Below are 24,494 nucleotides of genomic sequence, written 5' to 3' on the forward strand. Positions count from 1 at the left end.
ATAAAAGAATAGAATTATGTAGCGAGATAGATAAAACGTATCATAAATATCATGTAATTAAGAAAACTTTTAATCAAATTCACTTTTTTTCCCTAATTTTTTCCAACTTTCACACAAATAAAATAGCCAGTAGTCCAATGTGCATGTACATCTCAGCTGCATGTGATCTCTGAAAAATACAATAACTGAACCTAAAAATTATAGAAATACCAGTATAAACATACTCAGGGTACTTGAGGAAATGAAGGCTGGTATAGGTAGGCATACCACACCAACCTGTTAACTGAAAAACCATCATCGATAATGGAAAAGGCCAGAGGAAATGTCTTTTGGGATCAACACTTCTGCCAACATAACTTGGGCATTCATCATAGGAGCACCCCTCTTTACAACACAAACATGAAGATTATAACCTTTTTGTTAGCACCTTTTTTTTTTTTTTTGTCTGAAAGCACTAATGGTTTCTTCATCCTGTGAATTGGTTTCCTGGAAAATAATGATTAGGTGTAGGTGTTTTAGTAAAGATGGAGAATTTCCCAGAACTCCTGTTTACATGTTTTCTGTTTACCAAGTGTTTAAGACACATCTTGAAAAAATATTGACTGAATTGCAAATTGTTTTAACTGATTTACAAACTTGCATGGCTAAAACAGGGAATAACTGATTATTTAGTTGATTTTGGTGTCCACAAATAATGTATATATTCACGTATAGTTTCATATTGTTTACATATATTCAGTAAGACTTGTCAGTTTGAAAATACAATTGTTCCATCCAGGATTTACACCGCTTGATATCACATACATTACAAAGATTGCTGTCTTAAATTTACCACTGCTACTCTTATTGTCCCAAATTTGTAGCCTGCATTTTCAAATGAAGGGGGCCTTTTTTTGTTAGTTTACCAAACTAAAGAAATGGAATCGAACCTGAATTAAATTTTGATTCAGAATGGACCTTTTCTGCTCAAAAGACTTTTTTTTTCTCACCCATGACCCATCAGTTTGCCTATGGTCCTGTATCAGTATATCTGTATATGTACCATCAAAACCATCTATGCTTTTTTATTCTTCAGGTGGCCTTGGTTTATTTCAAGAGTTTCTACGCACAGAATTTAGTGAAGAGAATATAGAGTTCTGGATTGCATGTGAGGAGTTCAAGAACACCAAGCTGAGCAAGCTGGCCGACAAAGCACAGAAAGTCTACAGTGATTTTGTTGCTGTCCAGGCACCCAAGGAGGTGAGTGAAAGGAAATCATCCAAGATTTGCGATGTCATACAGGACTTTAAAATGTGCAAGGATCTGTGTGAGATAGGGTGAACCCTTCAACAAAAATAATGAAGCCTTAATGTGCTGGGCAGTACAAAATTGCATGCAAAACACGGTTAATTTATTACGTCATGCAATAGACTAATTCAACAGAAAACAACCAGAAAAAGATCTATGGATTACTTATGTCGGCTTTTATTCATTGTCATACCACAATCACTGATGTCACATTGTTTCTGACCCCACTCTCCTCTAAATCCCATGAAATTTCATTTGATTTTATGCTAAGTAATGAGATTTTGGGCTACCTTGTTTGATTCCCATGTGAAATGTCTGAAGTCCATTCAAATGTTATTTTAGATTTTTATTACAAATCAAATTACACAATGCCAATTTCAAAGGAAACTTCATCACAAAACAGTAGGTATGGAACCCATGTTTACATCTATATGAAAATATGGTGAAATTTGTTAAACTAAATGGTTTCAACTCTTTATTTTGCAGATCAACCTGGACTCAAAAACTCGCCTTGCAACTTTACACACTATCCGACATCCTGACCGTCATGCATTTGACGCTGCACAGAAACGCATTCAGGGATTGATGGAGAAGGACTCGTACCCACGATTTTTGCAGTCACAAATGTACAAGCAGCTGATCTCATGATGATTTGACAGTGTGTGGGAGTTGTGACTTGTAATGTTAGTGCATTTACGGGGAATGGCCAACCCTGAAAAGGGGTATTCACCATGACACTGAATACGGATTTCTCAGCTCTGTATCACACTGTTCTTTTGGGAGTTGCTAATGGCTCAATTTACTTTCACAAAATCATACAGACTGTAAATTGGGAGCCCCAGTTACTATACTAATAATTCTGCAGTTATCAGCAGCTCAATTTACATATTAAGGTAATTTTTACACAAGAAGGTCCATATGGATAATATTATTGCCATTGACAAGAAAAGTCAACCTTCAGGTTAAAATATGTGTTTCACTCTGAATTTTGAATAAACGTTATGTCCATGGGCACAAAGTCACAGATTACAAGACTTGGTAATATTTACAGTCGCAGAACTAGAATTTATTAAAAAATATATAAAAGCAGTTCTGAGTGACTTTTACAAGTGAAATACACTTGTATGTCTTTAACTTTTGCTGTGCAAAGTACAGTGGCATACCACAAAGGAAAAAGAAAAGCATTTGTGTTGCAGAAAATGCATCATTTATTGGAAAGTACAATGTGTACTTTAGCAAGCATGACAAGGGGGGTGTCTTTACGTTAAGAGTGCCGTTTGGTTTGTATGATAACAGTCATATTTGTATAACCAAAAGTTATATAATAATGTTTTCTAGAACAAACAAAAATGATTTCTAGGAAGATGAGTTTCTTCCTACCAATGGTGCCAATGGCCAATGTAATGTAACAAAAATATATTGTTTGCTTACAATGAGCAAGTAATTTTTCACAACTATAGTATTAATAATTTTATCATGTGTGTTATTTTGTGTGAATTATAGACCATAATGTACAAAGTTACTTCATACTTATATTGTTGCATGAGATGAATTAGAAGGAATTGGCCTTTTCATTTAAAGCAGACATGAGATTTGAGAAGTTGGCCAGAATCCTGTGACCTCAAACTTGGTGCAAGCTATATTTTGATAACTATTAATTGTTGCTTATGTCCTGAATGAAGAAAAGGATCATTCTAGTTGTTAAAGAGACTATGTACATTTGCTACACGCCATATATATATAAATGAATATATATATATATATATATCATTGTTAAACTACCTGTATTAATATCAGTTTTATAAGAATTTATTACATGTACATGTGCTTCACATTATTATGGGCAGGATTGAGAATAAATGTTTTAGATTGAGATTGGAATTTTACTTTTGAGAATTTCATTAAATTGTAATTTTTCTCTATTTGATCAAAATTGATTATTGCAAAGTACACTGTATGGCACTTAGTCATATGCTTTTATCCTCATTGAAATGTGTTATGCTTTTAATCATGTTTTGGTGATTTCTATTATATCGGATATCTTAAATGAAAATTAGTACCTAATTGCTTCAGCCAGAATGTCTTCCGAGCAAGTCCACTGATGATGACTAGACAGTGCTACCTTTTTTTACTGATTTTCTGTTGTGCATTAGTAAAATTTCTCTTCTTCATAAACAGTCAAAAAAAATAATAAATTTGGTAAATGAAAATATAAAATATTAAAATGCAAAATGGTTTAAAAAATGTTAAATTGACTATATTTTTAACTAAATCATTTTGAACACTGGTTCTTTCCAAATAGTCTTTAACAGTCACAGTTTGTGATTAGTACAAGTCACATTAAGGGACTTCCTTAGTATGTCCATGAATTTCTTTCAATCAAAATATGTAACAACTTTTGTGAACAATTCTAATATTTTATGTGATGGTCATGAAAAAGCAATCATTCATAAAACAATTTCGAAATGTTAACAGGTATTTCAGAAATATTTAGTTAGAATTTTTGATTTGCCAAATATTATAGGTACATATTTGAAATAACAGTAATTTTTCATCCGTAAATTCCTTGTAAACGTTAAAAAATTTGTTTACTTTGCTATAGTGTAAAAACTTCACAATCCAATATGGCCTACATGTTATCACTTTGTAAATATGGTTTGCTTTTCTCTCTCTGTGTACAGTAAGTTATTTTTTGCCAAAGATTGGATAAGCAATAAACAATGTATTATAGCTATTTGACTTCGTTTTATACTTGATGTTGTTGCAAATATCTTGAATAGCTTTGAATAGTTTATGAAAAGCTTGGGATTAAAAATGCCGTGCGCCACCCCGTGTCGCCTAGATTTCATAACTTCATGTAACGATTGACCGATGGCGTTAATCTTGCCATGAGGTCTAAAGACGGAAACTTTATTTGCATTAAAGCGCCTGCTCCCATGAATACACGCTGAGCTCATCACACCCTGAGCTTCAGAGATAACTTGAAACAACCTGAGCTCATTTTGAATGTTTTCATCAAATGGCTGACAGCCAAAAAGGAACCAACATTCAGTGAGATAAGCAAACCGTCTTTATTGATATAGCTATCAAGACCGAAATCGCATACCGGAGATCCTGGTTATGTAGAATTTAAAAAGAAAATAAATATAAAAAAAACAGAATGGTTATGTTTACTTTTTTTCTATTCCCCCCCCCCCCCCCCCCCCCCCCCCCCATTTTTTTACGACAGATAAACTCCAAGTAATCCGATTAAACTTGTTGCTGCTTACTCAAAATACAGGGAACCAAAATTGAAAGTTTAAATAAATTAATATTTGGTTTAGAAACAACCCCATTATGAGCTAGCATTAACAGAAATATAACTGCCAACTTAATCGTTCCTTTCGTGTCATTATTGGGTATACTAATGTTTTTTTTTTTTTTTTTTTTTTCTGTATTGCCTCAGCTCGACTGAATGGACTGGATGCAATGCGTCTCACCTACAGCAATGTACAACGTTACATTCGAGGCAGTTTTCTTAAACGCAACGAAAGTAGGCAATTTTCGGGCTCTGAAGTAAGTGTCTAGTTTCTAGTTTCCAGTTTCATTTTTCAAAAACGAACCTGACAACCAAAAGCAAGTGTCGTTTTTCAAAACCAAGCCTGACAACTACAAACCAGTTTCGTTTTTCAAAAACGATTCTGACGCCGAGAAACCAGAATCGCTTTTGCGGTGGGAGACAAGACTCGACGGAGGAATAGGAGTCAGGCGCGATTAGTGTCTACTGCAACCAAGTAATCTTCCCAGTGGAAGCCGGACACGGTGTTACGGTCTCTCCCATGTGGAACGCCGTTTGTACAAAAATGATGAAAGTATCATTTTGACAAGAATTTTTTTTTTTTTTTTTTTTTTTTTTTGCGAGGTGCTTACATCATTTTGAGATCGTCACTTTCATCATTTTGACAGAAAAGTATTTTCAATCAGGAACCAGTCTCGTTTTTCGAAAGATGAACCTGGCGACTGGAAACGAGTGTCATTTTTCAAAAACGATTTGGGCTACAAGACACTGGTGTCGTTAAAGAAAAAAAAAACGATTCTAACGCTGAGAAACCAGAATCGTCTTTGAAGTAGGAAACCGGAGTGGACGGATGAAGAATCGACTGGCGATTAGCATCTAGGTAATCCCCACCGTGGAAGCCGGAGCAGGGTGTTACGGCCAATCTCCGCCGTGCGGGGAGCCCGATACCACCGCCGATCCGTGTCTACGGTGCACAGATAACTTTCACCGCGGAAGCTGGGCAGGGTGTTACGGTCTCTCCTCGCCGTGCGGGAAGGACGACATGACCGCCGATCGATCTCTACAGTGCACATGTCAGCCCCTGGGTGTCTCGCCTTGTTGAATGGTTGACCAACTTTGATTTTATTCAATTAAGATAAACAATTCTGACAATTAGAAACTAGGCCTAGTCAAAAAAACGATTCTAGCACTTAGTTGCCAGAACCGTCAGATTGTGTTTTTAATAGGGAGGGGGAAGGAAAGCACTGGGGTCTCCGTTTGTTGTTTAGAGAATAAAGTTTGATTTTATTGTTCTGAATGCGGCCATTAACAGTTCAAAAATGGCAGCTGACCGTAAGACGAGATGATGCCCGTACAGTTGTAGATAACATGTACTGTTGGTGTTATTCTCATAAATTACTTTTAATTTATTTGTATATATACCACGTATGTATTCGCATTTAAATGGCTAAAATATTACAAAAACATCAAACAACTAAAAAGACCTCAAAAGATCTCACAGTTTTTTTTTCATTCTTTTATAAAAGCCAGGTGACACCGCTTATGTAGCAGCGATCTATTTATTGTTAATTAAAATAAACATAAACATTTAAACATAGGCATTTTCTGAAAAATCATGCTCGCTTCTTGAATTTTAATTTACGTATTAAAATACGTATACTTTAGCCAAAATAAACGAGATCATTTGAAGCATGTGAGATGGAGCTGCAAGCAACAGTAACAATGGTTTAAAATTTAGTTCGTTCATGTCCTTTTTCTTTTTCTTTTTTTTTTTTTTTTTTTTGTGTCAGAACTGGTGAAGTTATTATAATAATGATAATAATAATAATTATTTTTTTATTCAGTGATTTAAGTTGTAAAACTGATGTCAGTAAAATTCCACTTGGACAAACAAATTTTCTCTGGTTAATTCTGAATGAATTAAAATGTGTTAAATGGACCTATATGTTGAGAATTAGTGAGTTTTCTCGTGTCAGGCGAAGCAAGTCCTGAGCTCGATTTTCACACCGAGTCGAGTCAAAGAAAAAACACAAATGGAGCTGTTGTGTGCCTGGTCATGAAAACATTGATAATGACCCATTAGCATGCAAGCTCTAGTGTTCGGCAACTTAGGCTGTATGCTCGCCAGGGAGATGTGAAAGGATGTTTTTTAAACGTGTATTAAAATGGGAAAAAGTAAACGTATCAATGAGAAATGTTTCATTTCAATTTCTATCTTATTGTCTTATTCATTATTTTTTCGTTTTTTTTCTCTCTACTCATGCTACTGGCATCAGAGTACTGATAACCCGAAGCCATGAAGGGAGGCGTCCGTTGTTAATTATTATCAATATCTGTAGGCGTTTTATATGCAAAAATATTAATTTGTTTCTACTGCTTGGTATAAAATAATCTAGATTTTTCATATGACCTCTTTTCTCAGAATTACACGTCAGTTGATTACAAAATGTGTTTTAGAGTACTGGGGAGGCTGTATATGCTCAGTTTTGTGTACTTTCAATTGACCCACTTCAAGACGATACAATCTTGTCCCATCGGGCTGCCTTAAAAATGCAGTCACTCTATGCCCTATTACATTATACACATTTGGATAAGTGTTCGAATACAAACGCACTTTACGGGCCTGCGAGAAGTACACGGCTACCTGTACCAGTTTAACGGACATCGTGGCTGTCATAATTTTGGGGAGAAGGTATATTGCTAAGAAAGCGTCATCAAATTTGCCGGTACATTTTGAAGCTGCTGCTTAGTACTTATTACTCTTATTATAAAATAAAATGATGAACAGAATAATCTAAATAGAAAAAAGTAAATAAAATGTATATGTTAATAATATATTATAATCAAATTTGCGCACCACTATCAAACGCCACCCCCTATGAACAAGTAGACCATTAGTGACAACCGGAACGCCACTATGTGACTATATATCACTGAAGGTATAAAAGCGCTAAAATTTGAAATTGCGTTCATTCAACGCAGAATGATCTGGAGGAACAAGAAGGATACCATGTGCTGCGCCCCGTATCAAGCAAAAAGGACACTGGAGTCGACTCGCATTTCTCCGAATATCTTCCTCATCCCAAGCCAACGCAACGCTCATCGTCAAATTGTTTCCTGCACACGCAGTCGTCTGGACGGTGGATTCGACGTTTCTCAAAGCTGGCCAGCTAAAGCCTTCGCTTCTCTCCTCGAAAAATCGTCGCCCAGGAATCTTCGCAGGATACATCGTCGTCGTCTTTTTGCTGTAGGGGGCTATGTTGTTGAAGTGTCACTGTATATATTTCTATGCATTTCAGGTTTCTTCTTATTACAGGTCCAGAGTGCTGACAAAGGGAGAAAAACTCATTAATCCATTCTTATTTTTCTGTTAACAGAACTCGGTTATGGCGATTCTAGATGGGGCTCACAGCTCACAGCTGCAAGGATGAGAAGACCACATCTACACTTCAGATACTTCGATCGATCTATGGTGCCAGCGAGTCCTGCCATGACCTGTGAACAAGGTGGCTGCAGTGGGGAAGCGTCCAGCGAGTCCTGCCATGATCTGTCTACAAGGTGGCTGCAGTAGGGAAGCGTCCAGCGAGTCCTGCCATGATCTGTCTACAAGGTGGCTGCAGTGGGGAAGCGCCCAGCGAGTCCTGCCATGGTCTGTCTACAAGGTGGCTACATTGGGGAAGCGTCCAGGACATATGGGGCTTCTATGAGATTGAAAACCCTTTAAGGTAACCCGTGTTACTGGGGAGATGAATAGACTAAAATGTTTTTTCAGTTGCAAATTGTGGTATGCACTTTTCACCTTACTGGCCATTCAGACCTCAATTTTCCTAAATTCTACTAGTCTGAATCCAGGATTCATTGGCCGGAATACAAATCCAATAAAACTATACTGGGTTGCATTTTGATATCATTAATTACAGACCGCGATATTTTTAGAATCATGATGTAACAGTTACATTAAAAATCAAATCAAATGAAAAGCTCTATTGAAAACTTAGACACTTAACTCAAAAATTCTGAAATATCTACTTGTCCAAACAATAATTAGTATGTCACAGTCACTGATTACACAGAAAATAATAGAAATAAAGGTTGGTAATTCACTAAACAATCTTAGAAATAAATGGAACGTGTTACCGTTTTAGAGAACAAAAGAAAAGGAGATGATTCCCCTGAAAACCGCAAAAACAAAGCGGCTGGACATCAATTGCAAGAAGTGCAGTGACCTGATGGTCCTGGGTTTGCTCTGGAAGAACACAGACGATGACTTTAAGGCTTTCTTCTCACAGTTTGGTGAAGTCCTCATGGCACAGGTACCATTGCTACTAATTTAGATCACTGATATGGGTTTCAACAAACAAGTTTTTAAAGTTAGTCTTTAATTTTATACCCAAAGTATAAAAGTGGAGCAGTCCCCAGTTATTACTGGTATCAAATGATAGGGATTTCATTCTTTTAATAAAACTAATTGCTATTCTAAGTGTACTGCTAAGGCTGCAGACTCCTTTTGATACACAATTTATGAAAATCAAACTAGACAACAGTTCATTTTTATTCGTACCTTAAAATATTGACCTTTATCCAGATTAATAGAAAATCAGTAATATATATTTCATTTTAAGGTTCTGGTAGAAGAGTCCTTAGCAATGCACTGTTATGAATCAGTCGACTGTCACTACAGAAATTATTTCCCTCTGCCATTAATCACACTTTTGGGATAAACGGCTTTTCAAAGTTTGTGCATTGGGGGAGGCAGGTAAAGGTAAAAACCAATGTAAATTTTTCTTTATATTTACAGAATTCAATGACCTGTACAATGGCTGGTTACTCCTGTTGGAGCTTCCACTTTGCCTGGGTGGCGATTCCTGTCAGGGTCCGCGTACAAAGTGGCTGCATGGGGGGACATTAGAAGCATATGGTATTTGACAGAAATGGAAACTTCCAAGCCATAAAAGGTAACTTATGTTATTGGGGAGAATAAAACACTGAAGTCATTTTTCTTACCTTTTCATATAAAGCTCTCAGCCACATTAGTTTTACAGATCACTTTCACAAGACATCTTCCCTTTGACCAACTTCTGGAATGAAGACCTTTTTAAATTTAGTGGGTGGAGGGAAGAGGTAAAGAAGGAAACTCGTCTTAAATTGTTTTGAAGTTGAGGCAGATAGCATTGGCAAGCGCCTGGCCTGACGATGGTTCACTTGAACAAGGTTAAAATGGAGAAGGCGATATCAGCATATATGATTTAAAGAGTTTACATTCTGTTTACAGAACTCGAGATGGCTGCTTTTGGGAAACATCCATTGAGGCTTGCCATGGTCCGTCTACGAGGTGGCTGCATTGGAGGAAGTGTCCAGCGAGGTGGCTGCATTAGGGGAAGCCTCCAGCTAGTCCTTCCATAGTCCGTCTCTGAGGTGGCTGCATCAGGGGAAGTGTCCAGTGAGTCCTGCCATGGTCTGTCTGAGGTGGCTGCATCAGGGGAAGTGTCCAGTGAGTCCTGCCATGGTCTGTCTGAGGTGGCTGCATTGGGTGAAGCATCCAGTGAGTCCTACCATGGTCTGTCTAGGAGGTGGCTGCATCGGGGGAAGTGTTCAGCGAGTCCTGAGATGATTGCACTGGGGAAGCGTCCAAGGCATATGGTGTTTCACTGAGATGGAAAATACTTAAAGGTATTGTGCTATTGGGCTGGGGGGGGGGGGGGGGAGTGTAGAAACCTCATTAATCCATTTAACTTTCTGTTAACAGAACTCGAGGTGGTTGCATTGGGGAAGCATCCATCGAGACTTGCCATGGCCTGTCTAGGAGCTGGCTGCATTGGGAGAAGCATCCAGTGAGTCCTACCATGGTCTGTCTAGGAGGTGGCTGCATCGGGGGAAGTGTTCAGCGAGTCCTGAGATGATTGCACTGGGGAAGCGTCCAAGGCATATGGTGTTTCACTGAGATGGAAAATACTTAAAGGTATTGTGCTATTGGGCTGGGGGGGGGAGTGTAGAAACCTCATTAATCCATTTAACTTTCTGTTTACAGAACTCGAGGTGGTTGCATTGGGGAAGCATCCATCGAGACTTGCCATGGCCTGTCTAGGAGCTGGCTGCATTGGGTGAAGCATCCAGTGAGTCCTACCATGGTCTGTCTAGGAGCTGGCTGCATCGGGGGAAGCCTCCAGGGAGTCCTGCCATGGTCTGTCTATGCGGTTGCTGCATCAAGGGAAGTGTCCAGAGAGTCCTGCCATTGTCTGTCTGAGGTGGCTGCATTGGGGGAAGCATCCAGTGAGTCCTGCCATGGTCCATCTACGAGGTGGCTGCACCAGGGGAAGCATTCGGCGAGTCCTGTCATGGTCCGTCTACGAGGTGATTGCACTGGGGAAGCGTCCAAGGGATATGGTGTTTCACTGAGATGGAAAATACTAAAAGGTAATGTGTTTTTGGGCTGGGGGAGGAGTATAGAAACCTCATTAATCCATTTAACTTTCTGTTTACAGAGCTTGAGGTGGTTGCATTGGGAAAGCATCTATCGAGGCTTGTCATGGTCTGTCTAGGAGGTGGCTGCATCAGGGGAAGCATCCAACGAGTCCTGCCATGGTCTATCTACGAGGTGGCTGGTCTGTCTACGAGGTGGCTGCATCAGGGGAAGTGTCCAGCGAGTCCTGCCATGGTCAGTTTACCAGGTGACTGCATCAGGGGAAGCGTCCTGTGAGTGCTGCCATGGTCCGTCTACGAGGTGGCTGCATCAGGGGAAGTGTTCGGTGAGTCCTGTCATGGTCTGTCTATGGGGTGATTGCACTGGGGAAGCGTCCAAGGGATATGGTGTTTCACTGAGATGGAAAATAGTTAAAGGTATTGTGTTATTTGGCTTGGGGGGGAGGGGGGAGTATAGAAACCTCATTAATCCATTTAACTTTCAGTTTACAGAACTTGAGGTGGTTGCATTTGGGAAGCATCCATCGAAGCTTGCCATGGTCCATCTGGTGGCTGCATCAGGATAGCGTCCAGCAAGTGCTGCCATGGTCCATCTACGAGGTGATTGCACTGGGGAAGCGTCCAAGGGATATGGTGTTTCACTGAGATGGAAAATAGTTAAAGGTATTGTGTTATTGGGTTGGGGGGAAGGAGTATAGAAACCTCATTAATCCATTTAACTTTGTTTATAGAACTCGAGGTGGTTGCATTGGGGCAGCATACATCTAAGCTTGCTATGGTCTGTCTAGGAGGTGGCTGCATCGGGGGAAGTGTTCAGCTAGTCCTACCATGGTCCATCTACAAGGTGGCTGCACCAGGGGAAGCATTCGGTGAGTTTTGTCATGGTCCGTCTATGAGGCGATTGCACTGGGGAAGCGTCCAAGGGATATAGTTTCACTGAGATGGAAAATACTTAAAGGTAATGTGCTATTGGGCTGGTTGGGAGGGGGGAGTATAGAAACCTCATTAATCCATTTAACTTTCTGTTTACAGAACTCGAGGTGGTTGCATTGGGGAAGCATCCATCGAGGCTTGCCATGGTCTGTCTACGAGCTGGCTGCATCGGGGGAAGCCTCCAGGGAGTCCTGCCATGGTCTGTCCACGTGGTTGCTGCATCAGGGGAAGTGTCCAGCGAGTCCTGCCATGGTCTGTCTGAGGTGGCTGCATTGGGGGAAGCATCCAGTGAGTCCTACCATGGTCTGTCTACAGGGTGACTGCATCAAGGAAAGTGTTTAGCCAGTCATGCTATGGTCCATCTACGAGGTGGCTGCACCAGGGGGAGCATTCGGTGAGTCCTGCCATGTCTACGAGGTGATTGCCCTGGGGAAGCGTCCAAGGGATATGGTGTTTCACTGAGATAGAAAATACTTAAAGGTATTGTGTTATTGGGCTGGGGGGGGGGGGGGAGTATAGAAACCTCATTAATCCATTTTACTTTGTTTATAGAACTTAAGGTGGTTCCATTGGGGCAGCATACATTGAAGCTTGCCATGGTCTGTCTAGGAGGTGGCTGCATCGGGGAAAGTGTCCAGCAAGTGCTGCCATGTTCCATCTACGAGGTGGCTGCATCAGGGGAAGTGTTCGGCGAGTCCTGTCATGTCTACGAGCTGATTGCACTGGGGAAGCGTCCAAGGGATATGGTGTTTCACTGAAATGGAAAATACTTAAAGGTATTGTGCTATTGGGCTGGGGGGGGAGTGTAGAAACCTCATTAATCCATTTAACTTTCTGTTCACAGAACTCGAGGTGGTTGCATTGGGGAAGCATCTATCGAGGCTTTTCATGGTCTGTCTAGGAGGTGGCTGCATCAGGGGAAGCATCCAACGAGTCCTGCCATGGTCCATCTACGAGGTGGCTGCATCAGGGGAAGTGTCCAGCGAGTCCTGCCATGGTCAGTTTACCAGGTGACTGCATCAGGGGAAGCATCCAACGAGTCCTGCCATGGTCCATCTACGAGGTGGCTGCATCAGGGGAAGTGTCCAGCGAGTCCTGCCATGGTCAGTTTACCAGATGGCTGCATCAGGGGAAGTGTTTGGTGAGTCCTGTCATGGTCCGTCTACGAGGTGATTGCACTGGGGAAGCGTCCAAGGGATATAGTGTTTCACTGAGATGGAAAATAGTTAAAGGTATTGTGTTATTTGGCTTGGGGGGGGGGGGGGAGAAGTATAGAAACCTCATTAATCCATTTTACTTTGTTTATAGAACTCGAGGTGGTTGCATTGGGGAAGCATCCATCGAAGCTTGCCATGGTCTGTCTAGGAGCTGGCTGCATCGGGGGAAGCGTCCAGGGAGTCCTGCCATGGTCTGTCTACGAGATGGCTGTATCGGGGGAAGCGTCGATTATGTCAATTCTCACAGCTCCCTCTGATAATTGCAAGGTAACATGTGTTTTTGAAGGAAAGAAATAGACTATTATGATTTTTCCGTTGTAGTCTTTGCCATAAACCGATCAGCTTACTGGCCGTTTGGCCAGTTCTGTAAACTTTTTTTCTAAAATGGTCTGAATACTGGTCTGAATCGGGGTTCAGTGGTCCAAATGCAATCCAGTCCAGTTGTATTGAAATTTGTAATTTATTATTATTATTGATAAGGTCTTGACATTTTTAGTAGTGTTGACTTGTAACAGTTAGAAATTAAATTAAATCAAAAGCTCTTTTGAAAACTCAAACAAAAGTCAACTTTTTTAGTGGGTTGGGTGGAGGAAAGAGGTAAAGGGGGAGACTAATATATTATAATTTTTTTTAAGTTAGGGGAGTAGATAGCATTGGCGAGAGCCTGGCCGTATGATTGTCCATTTTCACAAGGTTAAAGTGGAGAAAGCTAGATCAGTATATGCGATTTCAATAGTCCTTGCTTTGTTGTGACACCACTGGGATTTAAAACCATTCAAGGTAAGCCATGGTGAGGGGTCAACAATGAACTAAATTGTCATTCATTCTATAGATATCTTTTGTTAACTTTGTCAGTTACATTAAAAATTAAGAATTATTTCAAATCAAAAGCTCTTTTGAAAACTCGGATCAAAATCTAATGGTCATAACACTAAATTCACACTTTCTGAAATATGTACTTGTACAAACAATAATTAGTATGTCAGAGTCATTGATTACACAGAAAATTGAAATATTGATAAAACAAAGCTTGGTAATTCAGTAAACAGTCTTAGTAATAATTGTAAGTGTTTCCGTTTTAGACAACAAAAAGAAAAGGAGAAGAAACCCTGAAAAATCCCAACGTGAACACAAAGACGCTTGTCAACAAGAAGTTCACTGACCTGATGGTGCTGGTTTGCCCTGGAAGAGCACAGACGATGGAAAGGCTTTCTTCTCAGTTTGGTGAAGACATTATGGCACAGACAGTTTTCCAGAAATGATGCCGAAAGCAGATACCATCAATCCTAGACCAAATGGCGCTAGCAACGAACCCTGTAGCCACTTTCATTAATTAATGATCGGACGTCCTGGCAGTCTTGGCTTTTAAGGGCACGGATTGTCTCCAAAAAATTAAAGAATATGGAATGGAAATGATAGCGATATACTGAATGTAAGAGGAATACAACCTAATATTGTGCTCATGGCTTTTGCATATTGAGAAGTTTTGCGATTCATGGGTCACGGATATGAGTCGGTGTAATTGCATTTAGTAAGTTATTTTTTCACTTATGACAGTGAACCATTTTATTTCAATAGCTTAAGAGAAAACCGAAGTTCAGGGTGATCATTCATAATTCCATAAATGATCAATTGAATAAGATGATTGGTGGTTCTGTATGGAAATTTTGTCTGCCTCTACAGTTATTATAATAATTGTTTTAAAAAAATAAATTTGAATATCCAGATGTTTTATCCACATTCTAAATGCAGATAGATTTTTGCTTACGAAAACACTGGTATCACAACCACTTATGGCCGTCTGTGTTTTATTTCAATCTTAGTGATGTAGTTATTTTTCAAATTTGTGCTTTTGATGATGTGGGATTGTCCGTCAGTATAGCGTTTGAGAAGATCATAACCTGCACACTAACCATATCTCACAGCTGTGTAAAATCTGACTTGGTGTAAAAGCTTTTACATGAAGAGATTTTACATTGATAGCTTGTGCAAAATCTGTAATGAAATATTTTACATTTGAGAAAATATTTCATTATATTGTTTAGCACAGTCTGCTCCTCGTGAGGGATGGCTGGGTGCACACAGTCAGCTCTCAAGATTGAGGATCGCACATTACTAATATTACTAATATTATGATTTTCTCAAGTGTTATAGTTGACAAACATATCCAATTCATCACATATGCACCATTTTCTCCGGATCAAAAAATTCACATTGAAATTTACATGGACGGTCATACAGTGTAATGTGAGATCTGAAATATTTCGAAGCAAGCTTGCTTTATTCTTTACTTGTATCATACAGTGTACATGTAGTTGCGATTTCAGGGCAAAATTACATTTGAGAAAGTAAACAGAGTCGTATGTCAAAGTTTAGTTTACATGATTGAGATGCCCGAGTTATAATCATATTACCTGAATCTATTTTATGTATTTTATCATTAGAATGAACTATAGATTTAAGTTTTGATGGATGCTTTCACTTGTAAAAGGATTTAGTCACTTTATTTATGACTTCAATAGCCTCGGTTTAATTATGTTAAGACTGTAGTAAAAGGCTTGGTGTACTCGATGGCAGCACGCTGTCTAAACTGGACGATATTCTTGAACTGTAAGCTAAGGCGCCGTGCCGATAAAGAAACTATCATGTTATAAAGACTGAAGTATCCGGGCGTGGGCCTTTTCCCGGCATTCCCCTCGAAGGATTTAGACGGGTTTTTCCCCACGGCCCGCAAGCATCGGATAACCGCTTCCGACTACAAGGCCAGCTTTATCGGACTGTTTGCGTTCTGATGTTGGATGATAAAAGCAGGAATGAAAAATCTTAAAACTTTCAATAATGCTACCATTTATTGATTCATTGTGTTTACATAATTCATTAATGGTTACTAAAGTATTTTTCAAATTACTGTTCACACTGTACATAATAGTTGAATAAAATCATATCAATACTTTCACTTTTTTGTTAAAAACGTGTACAGATGACAAAATAATCACCAGACAGGAGTCGCATGTATGCACACCCAGCTCGTTTAATTATCAGTCGAAATTCTCTTCTCTTAATTTGTACCTTATCTCACTTAAACTTAATTTAAGATTTCGCGATTTCTTCCATAAAACCAGGCAATATTCTGGTAATTTTTAAAGACGGGATAAAGAAAAGAATTGTTAACACCATGGAAGACTCCTTTTTTCATCCTGCATCATCACTTTACGTTTTAACCAAGCTTTAAAGGCAGTAAACGTTTTTTAAACAGCTTTTATCCAAGTGCAGCGACTCATTTTAATTTGATCTCGAAAACGGTCTTAATTTATCTGATCTATTACTTTTACTCTATATAATATCAAACTTGCTCCAAAAAGAAATTGATTTCCAATTTTTATAATTGGCTAAATAAACTCTTATCTTAATCTTGATGAATAGATTTTTGGTTTTGGAAACAAAGCTGCAGTGTTGCGTAGTTTTTTTTTCTCCAGGAATAACTCGAGCCGATACCAAGACTTTCCCCAAGTCAAATTAGAGCCCATAGAATTTACTATCACCGATTTTTCTAAAGATGGGGTGAATAACAAGTGCGATATTTTTGTATTTTTTTTTTTGTTAATTATGGCTTGCATTTGTGACATTAATTTGTTGAACAGACCTCACTTTTGCATAAAGATGAAGGGAACAGTCGAGTCACCATAAAAGTCCGTAGTTTTTTCTCATGTTATCAGCATGGAGGCTGATCGAGATCTAAAAAGTTTGGTAATTAATATGACAGTGACACAATTTCAAGTGCATCGCAAGCTTTGCCATGTCACTGGCGACCACCCTGAGCTTCAGAGATAACTTGACACTAACCTCTTCACTATAGCCTATCTTCATCGTGTCAAGTTACCTCTGACCACATTCGATTGCCTCTGCCGACACGATGAAGATAGGCTATAGTGAAGAGGTTAGTGTCAAGTTATCTCTGAAGCTCAGGGTGCTGGCGACCAACGTGCACTTGATTCTTTTATTTACAATGAATTTCTGCCTATTATCTTTTTATGCGTTTAAGAAATCTTCTTTTACTATTCTAATTCATCCTTTTCACTTAAACTAAAAGAATACAATAAATCAATAACACCAAATTAACTGATATACAGGCATACCTAAGAAAAACGATTTCTCAACAAAATATTTATTTGAGTAAAATCCATTCTCTTTCCACAATTAAATAAATAAATAATAAAAGGTAAAATTAATGAAGGGTGGGGGAAAGTACGTAATGCAATGAGGTCATCTGAATTTTTATATATATATATATATATATATATTATGCTGCCATAACATGTAACTAGCTTTTTTCAAGCTGTTTTATTTTTTGTTGCAACTTTTCAAGATCAAATTGCAGACTCTGATTTCTTTCTAGGAGACTTGCTTTCTCACTGATCAGATCATCAACGTGTTGTGACAACTCTTTCACTCTTTCTTCAAGCCTTTCCACTTTTGCCCTGCACGATGGGCGCTTGCATCGAGACTTTACATGTGTACACTTCGCCTCTACATCCTGTGAACATTGTGGATCAGAAGGCAAATTGTTCACTTTAGAGGCATAGTTCTTACTGTAGCTGTGAACATCCACAATAGAGTACGGAGGGCATATCATCTTTTCAGATGTGTCCATAGGCTCAGTGACCCTCCTTTTTACAAGCTTCACGCCATCAAAAATAACACCATGCTGGAATATAGCAACAGCCTCTAAGACTTTGCCAGGAAAAACATGATCAGCAAACTTTGGAAGAATTTCCCTGGCCTTTTCCTTCTCAAGCTGTAGCAGAATCTGACACAGATTGTCAACATCAGTCGGATCTGTTCCTAGATATTTTAGTGCAAGGGAGCGTGCAGTTGTCAATGGTAGGTATTGAGCAACGTGAGCCAGTGTCTCACAGATTATGTGATCAGAGAATTTAGTGGCTGCTGATATTGCACTTTCCTTGCTTTGTGCCCATTCTGGATAGCATTTCAAGTACATGGTGGGAATGCGACTTCCTGCTAGTGGTTTCCCATATCTGAAAAGAGGAAACAATGTTTTACCACAAATTCAACATCACAAACCACTGCAATGAAAAAAGATATCTATCAAAAATATGAATGCACCTGGTTTTTATTTTACTAGTATTTGTACAGAACTACATGTACTAAGAATATCAAACCACTAAAATTATAGTTATTCTACTGGTCAATATGTTGGCAATTTTATTCAACACACAAAGTGCCTCACTGCCCAAAAGCAGGTGTCATTTAACTTAACCTAAAGTGATTACTGCATATTCTTGTGTTGGCATTGACAGTGTAACCAAGACGGTCAATCTTCACTTGCCACTTGAGATACTCATCAGGACGGGGTGCATGCATCTGTAACTCCATTACATGGGGCATAACGATGCACCTGAAAACAGCATATAAGTTATAAAATATATATGCATGTAAATTTATCTTTATATTTTTAACTGAGAATTTACAAAACTTACAGCCGTGGCATTGCCACAACCTTTGTTTAGAATTTTATTTTAATGCATTATTAAAAATTTTTTAAATTTTTTTAGATGAATATAAAACCAAATTCTCACAGCTGCGGCACTGTTTATGAGGCTGGACAACGTTTATATATGTATTAATATTATCAATATGACATACATATATCTTATGGGGCAGAGGGGGTTTGCTATAATGTACGGTTATTATTACTTTAGAAATATATCACTGATTATCCTGAGTATTTTAATATTATATTTAAAATAAAAATATAACTGAAGGGGTATTTACATGTTAAAGCAATCTAGCCCCAAATGCCCAGCGAACTTTCTGTGTTGACTAACGCTACCACTGCTGTTGTTTAAATATACTACCTTTTCCGGTATCTTCTGTCATTTCTGCAACTGAACGCACTGCAGTTTGTTGACATGTTCGGCTGTTTCTTGCCTAAGTGTGCTCACACCGGTGGCTATATTTTCTACAGTAAACGCATTAGAATGTAGCTCTTCTTGGATGACCTTTACCTTAATCGCTAACCTAGTTTCAACATGGCCGACGAAATTCCAATTTTTCCTAAGGCTGGGTCGATTTTGATAAATACTGGGAGTATTGTGAATTGGAATCGTCTGAAGAGGAAGCCGAACCACACGCCCACAGATGAGGTAATATTGTGTCGCTTTTGGTACCATGACGTTGTACCAATTTTGTGAAAACAACGTGAATGTCTTTGTTTACAAATGACATAGGCAGTCAACATGTAACTGGGAGTAACAAAAAGCCTTTAAAATTTGCTTTGTCATGGTGAACTTTCACTTTTCTCTTTCATTTTCAATGTCGTGCTAAAATAATAATAATTATAATGAAGATTATAAAAATGATCAACCTTGCGTTTACTAAGATATTAATTAATTAATTATTATTATTATTTTAAATAATCATATTTATAATGTTTCTCTCTGTTTTATCTAGCTGAAAGAGTGTATAAGTGCCACTGTGGGGTCTTGGCTCAACGATTTGGATAAAACTAAAGCACAGGTAGATTTCCTTTATTTTGTGAATTATTATTTTTATATAAAATATGTAGATTAACTTTAGAATTGACAGATTGGGGGATTTTTTGACATCAAAATGTGCAGAATTAGATGTCATATTTCAATTTAACATTTGTTAGAACAGAAATCCTTTGTCGACAGGTTGTTGCAATGTGGTTTACTACACAAAGGGTGCTTTCCCAGAGATTTAGATCGATCTAAAGATTAAGTTTTAGATCAACCTAATTCCCTGAGGGTTCATGCTAAATTGCAGTCAGCCGAGCGGACACCATAGTTAATTACCCCCTTACAGCTTTTAGTAGGTGGGACAGACGCTTAAGCCTGCCAAGCTGACAGTAATCTAGTGAGACTCCCCACAGGGATAGATCGATCTAAAAATCTATGGAAATGGGGTGAAAGAATCATATAGTGTAATAATGTACTTTTGACTATACATACTAGCACCTCTTTATTCTTTTCTGTGTATCAGTATTTTTATTGCTGCATGTTATTTTTAAGATTTATTTTCAGTGCATGTATATGAAAGATATTTCATTTCCTTTTTCAGTATGCAACTGACCTGAAATGTATAAATCCAACTTTTAGCAGCAATCTCTCTGGAGATGATAGAGAACAGCTCAAAATTACTGGTATTTCAATTTTTACATATTTGGATAGCTCTCAAGAAAAATCCTAGTATTTTTTTTGTCCTTTTTTTCGACTTTAGAATATCATCATAAGATTTGGACAGATATTTATCTTGAGACTTTATTGAAGCTTACTCTTTTTTTTCTTTCTCTGTCATATGGTCTTAATTTATATAGACTCACCCTTCAAGAAATCAACAAAAATGGGAATATTTTCAAATTTGAACAGGTGTTCTAGATAAATTATGCTAGGTAATGCTCTAAAATTTTGCTTATGGGTGTAATATCATATAATATCATAATATCATATCTTTTTAGGTCTCGCAAAGAAAAATTCTCAGTGTGTACCTGTTTTTTTAAATTATTATTTACATAAACTGAAGTAAACAATGCATCAGTCAAAGTTATTATTTCTTTTTTTCTGTAAGTTTTTCTATGTACTTATTTTAATTATTTATTTTTATTTTACAGTGAAGATATTTGTAACTCAGCCAGATCCATTGGCTTTAGAAGATGCAATAGAAAAAGGTAGATAACATCAAGTATTATATGACTTGTTATTATAGCACATCATTGTATTTTATCATATATTATATCACATAAAAATATCTCTTATTATATATATAATGTCATATATATATTTCATCACCTTTCATCCTTTGGTATTAGTATCATATATCACTTAAGATTGTATATCTTATCAGCACTATTTGTTTTTGCATGCACACATGCATGCACTGCATATCTGTGATTCAAAAAATTTTTCATAATTCCATAAACTTTCAATCAGTTACCCATAGCACCACCACAAATGGGTTAAAGACTTAAAGTGCATAAAGAATTTTTTATGACTTGATTGAACTGTAAATTCACCAACTCAGAATATTTGTAGATTAAGTCAAGATACAAAAACTTCTTTAAAACATTTAATGACTTACATGTAGGTGTAACTATAAATTTTCTACACATATGCAAAAATATTATTTTAGTTTTGGCAGACTTGGATGTGACCAGTTTGGAGACAGTACTACTGTCACTGTCCCAGCCAGACCAAAAGTCCGTGTCTATGGATGGGATAAAAACACTGTGGGAAGTACTGGAAAGAATGGTAGAAAAAGAGAAGATTCTCGCCATTGGTATTAGTGACCTTGCCAAGGATGAACTTGAACAGTTACACACTTGGTCCACAGTAAGAGAAACTGTTGCCGTATTCACAATAGTGGATTATCCAATCCACGGAACAAATATGGCTGATCCACTTAAGTGCTTGTTGTGTTATCTCCGGGGGAATCTTATCAATGTGTATTAGGGGATTCTTCAGCAAGTTTTTAAGTGAGTCCCCATATTTTATCTGTAGATGGACTAGTACGCTGTTGTGAATACTGCCTGTGACACACCAGTTCCAGATCACTTACAGGGTGTCTTGAAATAATTAACTCACTCTTTGACTTCACATTACTCATTTTGATTTGATTTAATTGTTTATTGACATCGATACAAGTGCTACGAGTTAAAAAAATAAAATTATATTAAAATTATATTAAAATAACAAATTGAATAAACATTTTTAAAAACTTTTATTTTCTCAAAAAACAAACAAAAAAAAATTGATTAGTATAATGGGCAGTCAAAGAGTAAGTGCAATTTTTGGGGACATCTGTTTCTATTTATTTATGTATAGAACAATCTATCATTTAATGCAAAAAAATAGCAATACTGAAAAGGAGAAAAGTGAATCAGGAAACTAACGTTCATTCCATCTTATTATTTTTTTTCTGATTTTTAGGTCAAGCCCTGTATTAACCATGTCAACTTGGCCAGCTGTTGTGTAATGCCCCCTGAGCTGACAGAATATGCCAAGGAGCAGGATATACAACTACTAACTCACAGTGATCCCAAAGGCAAGTCTGACATAGCGACTGTATATTTACCAGGTTTGCTGCCTATTTAAAAAGTTTGAAATCCACCTCCTCAGCGGCAGTATCCTATGACTTTATCAAACATGGTGTATTGTATGCCAAATCTATCCATCCGCCACCAGTCTGATGAGTGGGATGGATAGCATTTTCCTCCAGTGGGCAAAGTATTTAGGAATATGGTTCTCTGTCTGAAATAGTGACTGTATACTTGTAAGATTTGCTGTCTGTTTAAGACTGGAGATGTCTCTTCTTGTATTTTATAATTCCAGCAGTTGGTCATTATAATATGGATATTTGTTACATTTGTGTTAATGTGATCTTTTTATTGCTGCATTGTCATTGTTCTTGTCATTTATATATTTGTTGTTGTTGTTTTTTTTTGTTTTTTTTTTCTGACAATGAAATTTCACCAAGCCGAGATAGCTTCTGAACGTGTAGAAAATGACACCGAATTTCTTTTTTTCACGTATTTTCTTTTTGAATCCAGCTGGTGACTATACTTTTTTGTCTTTTTCTTTCACTTTAATTTTATTTTGTCTTTATTTCATTATAATTCAATTTCATGTTAATTTGGTTTTTGCCTTTTTCAATTCACAGAAATGTTCCCAGACAAGACTTTCCAAGACGTTCTCTGCACTACAGCGACTGAGAAAGACTCGGAGGGTTGGTCAGTATCCTGGATAGCCCGCTACACAGCATTGGTCAAGGACCGGGGGATCATTAAAGCCAAGGGGTATCTAGTCAAAGCTGTCAGAGATGTCAAAAAAGGGAAGTGATGTCACAAAATGGGAATTATGTCATGAACAGGAAGTGATGTCACAAAATGGGAATTATTTCATGAACAGGAAGTGATGTCTCACAATTTGTGAACAGGAAATGACGTTATGAAAAAAATTGCAACTCTCCCTGCATAGTGTCAGTGTAGTAGAAGGAGAGAATTTTTCATACTTGTATTCATAAAGTTACCATACAGTAATAGCTCATAAAAATATACTGGAGTGATAGACATTTAGTTATCCAATATTATTTGCTAAAAGGTTGTGATTGAATAAAAAGGAAGTGAAATGATATTCAGAAAAAGGGATGTCACACTGTCACAGTGATGTCATAAACCAGAAGTGGTGTTACAAAGAGGAAATGTTGAGCTTCTGCAATATTCACTCCAAATTTCAAAGTCTTATGACATATTCACTATAGAAGTTCATTTTGGCCATATTTAGAGCACTGGTCATGTACACAGAGTCAGACAATTAAGTAAGTGTGCCAAAAATATAGAGCATTCACTTTCATTTAGTGACTGAATACGAAAAGAAAACACAAAACCTAAAAGTTCATGTATTTTTTTTATCTAAAACTGCATAAAATATGAAGTCTGTTTTTTCTATTACTTTGAAAAAGTTACTGCAGCGACTGTTGGTCCCATAAATCATGGGTTTGGAATTGTATTACTTGAGCTGCTAATGTATTGAGCATTTAACATTCAAGTTTTCTTTTTAGCATTTAGAGCCAATATGATGAACTTAAATGGCTAGTGTATAAATTTTTGTAAAGGAAATCTGTAAGCACACTGTTACAGGTTGAGATAGCTTTATGAAAGTATTGAGCCAAGATTGATGTAAAATTTATGTATTTTGTAAAATTTTGAAGTTAAGATTTTTTTCTCACCATATGTATCTCTGGTCTGTAAGGGATGTGCTTTATACTTGTATAGTTTATAAAGAATAATGTAGATATGTACAAGATCCATGCAGATACACACACACACACACACACACACACACACACACACGTACATGCACAAATACAGACTACAATATTGTATATAATTTTCATTGATAAGGTGAGGGATATTATGCATGTCTATATCCAATTTTCTACATTTTTAAGCGTAGGAGTACAGTCAACATTTTGCTGTAGAGTTTTGTGGCGTAAAAAGTTGATAATAACACTAATGAATAGTTTTTTAATTTCATTTCAGCAGTCTTAATACACATGCCATACGTGTGTTATCTGCAGACTATGAGCATATAAAACAGAAAGTTGGGAGAACAATAAAAATGATTACTTGTTTTAGTTTCTTTATACAAATATTGCTGGCTTCTTTTTATGTGCTGAATGTTATTTTTCTGACCCGAGAGAAAGATATCACACTTTTTTCAAAACCTTTTAATATGAGTAGAAATTGGTTAAATTTACTTATAAATTTAAGTTACCTTGCAAGCTGAAGAATTGGCTAAGTAATATAAAAATCACAAGAAATC

General features: G+C 37.4%; 4 protein-coding genes and 2 long non-coding RNA genes across 12 annotated transcripts in view; 5 read left to right on the forward strand and 1 right to left on the reverse strand.

The window, feature by feature from the left end:
* The window catches only part of LOC106153048 (uncharacterized), a 59,405-nt gene extending 55,384 nt beyond the window's left edge, over positions 1–4,021 (forward strand). For all 4 annotated transcript variants that reach the window (XM_087007980.1, XM_087007979.1, XM_087007982.1 and 1 more), the window contains 2 exons: positions 1,076–1,239; positions 1,774–4,021. In XM_087007980.1, coding sequence (XP_086864106.1) covers positions 1,076–1,239; positions 1,774–1,935 — 326 coding nt within the window. In that variant the 3' untranslated portion in view covers positions 1,936–4,021. The remainder of the gene's footprint in view (positions 1–1,075; positions 1,240–1,773) is intronic.
* A 3,504-nt stretch (positions 4,022–7,525) lies between these two features.
* LOC147763017 (uncharacterized) lies at positions 7,526–10,253 on the forward strand. Of its 3 annotated transcripts, XR_015333366.1 has the most exons (6): positions 7,526–7,811; positions 7,942–8,289; positions 8,710–8,877; positions 9,363–9,519; positions 9,837–9,979; positions 10,031–10,253. It is a non-coding gene; the product is annotated as an uncharacterized LOC147763017 (long non-coding RNA). The 3 variants fall into 2 exon arrangements; XR_015333364.1 differs by having other exon boundaries at positions 7,526–8,289.
* Positions 10,254–10,309: 56 nt separating this feature from the next.
* Positions 10,310–12,675, forward strand: LOC147763018 (uncharacterized). Its single transcript, XR_015333368.1, has 3 exons — positions 10,310–11,310; positions 11,470–12,311; positions 12,470–12,675. It is a non-coding gene; the product is annotated as an uncharacterized LOC147763018 (long non-coding RNA).
* Positions 12,676–13,155: 480 nt separating this feature from the next.
* Positions 13,156–14,831, forward strand: LOC147763019 (uncharacterized). Of its 2 annotated transcripts, XR_015333367.1 has the most exons (3): positions 13,159–13,401; positions 13,770–13,914; positions 14,217–14,831. XR_015333367.1 is itself a non-coding variant. In XM_087007983.1 (2 exons), the coding sequence occupies exons 1-2, from the start codon at positions 13,270–13,272 to the stop codon at positions 14,394–14,396; spliced, it is 312 nt and encodes a 103-aa protein (XP_086864109.1). In that variant the 5' UTR covers positions 13,156–13,269; the 3' UTR covers positions 14,397–14,831. The 2 variants fall into 2 exon arrangements, 1 of the variants encoding a protein (XP_086864109.1); XM_087007983.1 differs by lacking the exon at positions 13,770–13,914 and having other exon boundaries at positions 13,156–13,401.
* Positions 14,832–17,423: 2,592 nt separating this feature from the next.
* Positions 17,424–19,144, reverse strand: LOC106164771 (uncharacterized). Its single transcript, XM_013542785.2, has 3 exons — positions 19,011–19,144; positions 18,413–18,550; positions 17,424–18,170 (listed from the first exon to the last, which is right to left on the reverse strand). Exons 1-3 carry the CDS (start codon positions 19,064–19,066, stop codon positions 17,456–17,458), a joined length of 909 nt encoding a protein of 302 aa, XP_013398239.2. The 5' UTR covers positions 19,067–19,144; the 3' UTR covers positions 17,424–17,455.
* A 28-nt stretch (positions 19,145–19,172) lies between these two features.
* Positions 19,173–24,321, forward strand: LOC106164759 (glutamate--cysteine ligase regulatory subunit). The gene is made up of 7 exons (XM_013542775.2): positions 19,173–19,298; positions 19,606–19,671; positions 20,236–20,317; positions 20,786–20,842; positions 21,304–21,503; positions 22,101–22,215; positions 22,831–24,321. The coding sequence occupies exons 1-7, from the start codon at positions 19,185–19,187 to the stop codon at positions 23,007–23,009; spliced, it is 813 nt and encodes a 270-aa protein (XP_013398229.2). The 5' UTR covers positions 19,173–19,184; the 3' UTR covers positions 23,010–24,321.
* The last annotated feature ends 173 nt before the right edge of the window (positions 24,322–24,494 follow it).

This window comes from Lingula anatina, chromosome 3 (assembly GCF_051362555.1).
Source record: "Lingula anatina isolate TDL-2025a chromosome 3, LinAna3.0, whole genome shotgun sequence".
In the NCBI taxonomy this organism is placed as follows: Eukaryota; Metazoa; Brachiopoda; class Lingulata; order Lingulida; family Lingulidae; genus Lingula; species Lingula anatina.